The sequence below is a fragment of the Hevea brasiliensis genome, chromosome 10 (assembly GCF_030052815.1).
Source record: "Hevea brasiliensis isolate MT/VB/25A 57/8 chromosome 10, ASM3005281v1, whole genome shotgun sequence".
In the NCBI taxonomy this organism is placed as follows: Eukaryota; Viridiplantae; Streptophyta; class Magnoliopsida; order Malpighiales; family Euphorbiaceae; genus Hevea; species Hevea brasiliensis.
This window is the reverse complement of record NC_079502.1, coordinates 91,653,247-91,659,246: the sequence shown is the minus strand read 5'-3', so window position 1 is coordinate 91,659,246 and position 6,000 is coordinate 91,653,247. Positions and strand designations below refer to the sequence as shown.

The 6,000-nt window shown below is 29.3% G+C and overlaps 1 protein-coding gene across 1 annotated transcript; it reads left to right on the top strand.

The window, feature by feature from the left end:
* The first annotated feature begins 2,620 nt into the window (after positions 1–2,620).
* On the top strand, positions 2,621–5,462 carry LOC110645240 (L-type lectin-domain containing receptor kinase IX.1-like). Its single transcript, XM_021798319.2, has 2 exons — positions 2,621–3,583; positions 5,283–5,462. Exons 1-2 carry the CDS (start codon positions 2,621–2,623, stop codon positions 5,460–5,462), a joined length of 1,143 nt encoding a protein of 380 aa, XP_021654011.2.
* Positions 5,463–6,000: the final 538 nt, after the last annotated feature.

Below are 6,000 nucleotides of genomic sequence, written 5' to 3'. Positions count from 1 at the left end.
TTTAACTGTTATTATTTTGGTTTCAAGGATTAAAGTGTTGGTTTTTGTTTTCAATGTCTCTTTCTAGTTGCTACAGAATTGTGTTTCTGTATATTATGTGTTTTGTGTCCTTGGTTTTTTGGTTTGCTCACTTTTGTTGGTGTGTTTTCTTGTGCTTTTATCCTGTGTTCTTTTTGCCCTTTTATCTTGCATCCATGTGTTTTATTTGACAAATTTTGTTTTCTTCAAGTTTTTTTTTTCACTTAACATGCCATATTCTAAATTGGGTGTACTAGGGAGGTTTATTAATTAAGGTTTAGTCAAATGTGCTTGATACTAATTTGCAAGTATACGGAATCATGCAAATAATATAGAATAAGTAAAATATTGTTCCCATATAAATTGTCTTTAAGTACCAAAATTTATATTAATCTTACTAACATTTAGACTATCAAATTACATTGAATTAAAAAAACTTAAAAAGAAACTAATTCTAAAATTGAACTAAAATCAATCACAATTGGAAATAAACTAACAAATGCAATAAAACCTTAAGGTTAAAACCAATTAAAAAGTTTCAAGGGATGTTGATTTTACTTGACCTAATAATTAATCTCAATTATTTTGTCTAATAATCAATTTTAACTACTCTTACAAGATTAATGATTAAAAAATTTAATAATCCCTTTCAGGCATCATCAAACCTTTTAACCAATGAATTAACCCTTATTTCTCAATAGAGAGTTATTCTATCAATTAGAGCATTAAGAGCTAAGATTATTTTTCAAAAAAAAAAAAACCCCACATGATTAACCTTAGTTCCCACTCTCAGTTAAAACCTATGATAGTTGTTATAAAATCAAATTCATAACCATATTTTCTGACCATAGATTATAAATAAAAAAACCATTTAAGTATTTGGTTAAGATATCCAAAAGCATTAAACACAAAAATAACAACTTGTTTTCCAATATTTTCATCAATTTTCACTCTTAACAAAGTAAACACACCAGATTAGGTTGAAATAGAGAAAATTTAAAAAATCAATATAAAGAGATGAAAATTAGTTGCGAAAGATATTCAAAATGATTGAAAACTAACAAAATTAGCTAAGATAAGCACTATATTCACACAATATTTTAGCGCTCACGTTAAAATTTTTTTTATTTTAATTTTATTATTAATAAATCCTTTTACTTATAAAAAAAAATAAAGTAATTCAGCCATAAATAAATATGATTATAAAATTTATTTGTAAATGAAATGAAATTCATCATGGAATTAAACTAAATAGAACTTTAATTTTTTTTTTTCCAATGAAAGATTTATCCGCATTATATTCGGCTAGATTGACTAGACCAATACATATTCTTTAAAAAAAAATAAAATAAATATTAATCATTGATAATCAAACTAATACATCAAGTCAGTCTAATTCCAACAACCGTGAAGAAAACTTTAACTTTAAGGCAAATCCACAGCCATGTCAGTTTGCCACATGTTTATATACATATAATTGGTGATGGCGTACACAATGTATACACCTGACAAAGGGGTTTTTTTTTTTTTTCAATTTTCATAAATGCTCTTATTTTATTATTATCTATGGTAGGAGAAATTAAAAAAAGTACCTTATGAATCTACTTATTTTCACTACAGAATTTATGGCTCACTTTGTGAAAAAGTGATATCCTGGGATTTCAGTGTTAGCAAATAACGACTTTCCATCTTGTCTCCGTCAAAAGGTACTAAGTTGGAACATGAAGTTGCTGACATAGAATAAAAAAAGAAGAATATATAAAAAAGTATCTTGTGATTTTGCTTATTTTCACTTTAGGGTCTGTGGTTTATTTTGAAACGAAGTGATACACTGAGATTTTGCACCGTTAGCAAACCAAGTGAATTATTTAACTCTCGGAAATAGTCGAAATCTGAGATCTATGACTTTCGGAAGACCATAGAAAAATTTATATATGTCCTCTTTGAAAAACTCAATTTGCTAATTTTAGTATTTTCTGATGGCCAAGTCTCTAGGCCAGAAAATTCTAACATAGTGTTAGGGAGTTTGGGGGCAGCTTCATAGTGTTAGGGAGTTTGGGGGCAGCTTCAGCCACAATCTCTTTAAGGCGATGCTAATGCAACTTGCGCCCAAAGTGAAAAAAAGTATCAATCACCTTATAGAAGGAAGGAACAGGTGGCTAGACAGCCAGAAGCACCAGTTCAGTCTAGCCGCTCCAACTAGATAACTATTGCTTCTATCCAAATTTTCAATAATACTAATCTAGTAACTTACCAGCGATCCTTAATAGTGATTCCAAAAATAAAGATGCAAACTACAGGTTCATAGATCTGTTGATAGTGATTTTGAAAGTTAAGGTCTTCATGCTAAACTTTATATCAACATATACATTCAATTTTAGAATTACCATACCCAAAATAAGTAAAATCTATTTTTTGCATGAAATATATCAGTAATATGTGAATTATTTTTTTATTATTAAAAATAATTAAAAGTATTATTTTAATATCATATCAGTGAAAATTGACGGCGTGTGGTTTGAAACCACGTGGAATTTCCCTTGTATATAGCAAGTAGCTCTGCTGCATTAATTGGCTACCCTCTTCTCTGCCTTTCATCACAATGCATGTCTTTTTTGTATTATTTTCATTACTTCTTCCCTTTGCTAATTCTGTAAGCTTCAAAATAACTCGCTTTGATCCAGATGTAAACAGCATAATTTACCGTGGGGATGCTGTACCTTCTGCTGGTGCGGTTGAGTTAATTTTCAGATACACATACACATGCCGTGTTGGTTGGGCCACCCATGCTGAGAGGGTCCGCATCTGGGACTCCAATTCTGGGCAACTTTCCAATTTCACAACGCATTTCTCCTTCATCATCGACACCGAAGGTCGTTCCGCTTACGGCCATGGCCTTGCATTCTTCCTTGCTCCCGTTGGATTTGAAATCCCACTGAATTCTGCTGGTGGTTTTTTTGGCCTCTACAACACTTCAACAGTTGAAGATTCTTCTCAGAACCAAATAGTTCACGTGGAGTTTGATTCATTTCCAAATCCAGAATGGGATCCAGAGCCTCTAGTAGAGCATGTGGGGATTAATAGCAATTCTCTTAGTTCGGCTGTCCACACTCCTTGGAATGCTACCTTTCACAGTGGAGATACTGCTGATGTCTGGATTACTTATGATGCTACAGCAAAAAATTTGAGCGTTTTATGGTCTTACCAGAAAACCTCAAATCCTCTTCTAGAAAATTATAGTCTATCTCACATAATTGATCTGATGAAGGTTTTGCCTGAGTGGGTCACCATTGGATTTTCATCTGCAACAGGTTCAAACTTAGAGCGAAATCAACTTTTATCTTGGGAATTCAATTCAACTTTGGATGTAAAGGAGACAAATTCAAAGAGGATCAGAATAATAGTTGGTATTGCAATTTCAGTATGTGTTCTTACATCTGGGGCTATGATAAAAATTCTGATTTCTTGGAGGAGGAGGAAACAGACGGTGGAAAAGAAAGAAGGGGAGAAAGTAAACTTGACATCAATCAATGAAGACCTTGGAAAGAAGAGCTGGACCAAGAAGGTTTTCTTATGAAGATCTTCTTTTCTTCTTCTTTGTTCCTCTGCTATGTTTTTCACCTAGTGTACTGAGAGAACGGGGAGGGATTAATGTCCCAAACACATGCCCTTCACCAAAAAAATATAAGTCCCACTTTCTATATAAATAAAAAAAAGTTACATATTTATATTTAAGAGAATATTAATGATCCTAATCCAGTGAGTTTGAATTTCGCCTCTCATATGAAATTTGGAGGTTCAAATTAAACCTTGAAATTCTGAAGAAAAGAAAATATTTAAATCATTGAAATATCCTCAAATCACATTATGAATAAGTTAATGTAGAAAATTTTAATGGATTGATAACGCCATCTAATTCGTTCAATTTGAATTGATTGATAATCATTTCAGCGTGCACAAAATTTAAAATAATTTAAAGACTTATAAAAAAAAAGAATTTAATTGAAAAGTAATTTTATGATTCTTATAACTCCCGTTTGGATATTGATCCAATTAACCCAAATTTTAATCTAAAAATTAAATAATAAAATTAATCTTTTAAAAAATAAATATTTTGATTTGAAATGATCGATTCACACGCAGAAATTGACTTGAAATTATTTAAATATAATGATTCCATAGATAATTTAAATCATTATACAATTCCAAATAACTCGACTCAAATTTATTAAAAACTCAAACCCGTCCAATTTGTCCCATTTGCCACCTCATTGAATAAGTTATGCTTGAATGCTTAGATTTTAAAAATGCCATTTTTCAATTTAGTATATATATATATATATATATATATATATATATATATATATATATATCAAAAAGCCTTAACCAAAACTTAAAAAATAGGGCTGAGTATTAGGTTCAAACCGAACTGAACTGAACTAAATCATCAAAATCTAATTAATCGAATTACCATATTTTAGAAATCAAATTGAACCGAAATAAATAAAAAATCAAATTGAATCAAATAATTCTATTTCGATTTGGTTCGATTTAAATTGATTGGTTTCTGAGTTTTGATGGATTTTTTAATTTAGACTTGATTTTTAAGTTATTTGATTTAATTTTGAACTTGATTTGAATCTAATAACCATTAATCAATGAAATTAAATAATTTATATATACAAAAATACATATAATTCATAAATTTCCTTTAAAAATAAACCAATTTAAAAATCAATAAAGTAATTCGGTTTGGCTCAGTTCAGTTTAACTGATTTTTTTCTCTCCAAAATTGAATCAAACTGAAATAACTGAAATTCTTAAAATATAAAATCGAACTGAATTATTAAATTAAGGTAGTTTGGTTTGATTTATTTAGTTGAAAATCGAATAGTGGTCACCCCTATTAACAAGTATGTTGATTATTAATCAACACTTGACATAGTTAAAAAATAATAATAATTTTATTTAAAAAATAAAATATATTTGAATTTTTTTTAATCTTCTTTTAGATATTTATGTGAATAAAATATTTAAATTTTATTTTAAAATTAAAATTAGTTTTATGAGATAAGTCTTAATAAAATTTCAGAACCCAATCTGGGCTATTTAAAAATTAAAATTAGAGGCATTATTTATAGCGGGCTTATCTTTGCAAATGGTTTGGTGATATTTGCCAATGGAAGAATCAAATCACATTAGTTTTGGTTCATATTGTCTGATATTTCTCCCTTCATGTTACTTATTGGAATATGGAATTATAGAATTCAGCCAAGGCATCGGCCTCAGATGCACATCAAACTATCTTTGGCAGAAGCAGGCACCCGGATGAACTTGATGATGAATTTGACGCATTTCCAACTTCCAAACCCCATGATATAACTTACAAGTGTTGCAGGCAGGACACAAACAGTAATGAGCGACATTGCAACACAAGGAAGTAGAGGTTGGGATCTTTACTTAGCTGAAGAGACCTCAGAACAAACCAGCCTTTATATCATGCTCTTTGGACAGCAATGGTGGAGGATTAACCCACTACACCAGTGCTCCGTGAAAACGCAACATTCAACCCAACAAGTTTTTTATTTAAAAAAAAATGAAAAACACGAAATTGAAACAATCCTGAACACACAGTAATTAAGAGCTGAATAAAACATAATTTCATTTATAAAATTCAACAGAAAAATGAAGGTTTTTGAATTTTTTTCTAATGTATTTTTTGAAAAATCAGTACTGTCCGTAAAAAATAAAAATCAAATGGCTACGAAAATACATAGAAAAATTATTATTTAGTTCATTTATTTTAATAAAATTAATTATTAATTTAGTCATTTTATTTTAAAAAATACTTTAATTAGTCTTTATATTTTTGTTCTGTCTATTGTTCAATTCACTGGTTACTTTAGATATTTATTTAAATTTTATCAGTCACTGTAATTTGAAAAGTATAATCATATAATTTCTTTATTTTCTTAAATGATT

Coding starts and splice junctions, on each gene's coding strand:
- LOC110645240 (XM_021798319.2), top strand. CDS start 2,621: ATGCATGTCTTTTTTGTATTATTTTCATTACTTCTTCCCTTTGCTAAT. Junction 3,584..5,282: donor AGAAGAGCTGGACCAAGAAG/GTTTTCTTATGA, acceptor ATGGAATTATAG/AATTCAGCCAAGGCATCGGC.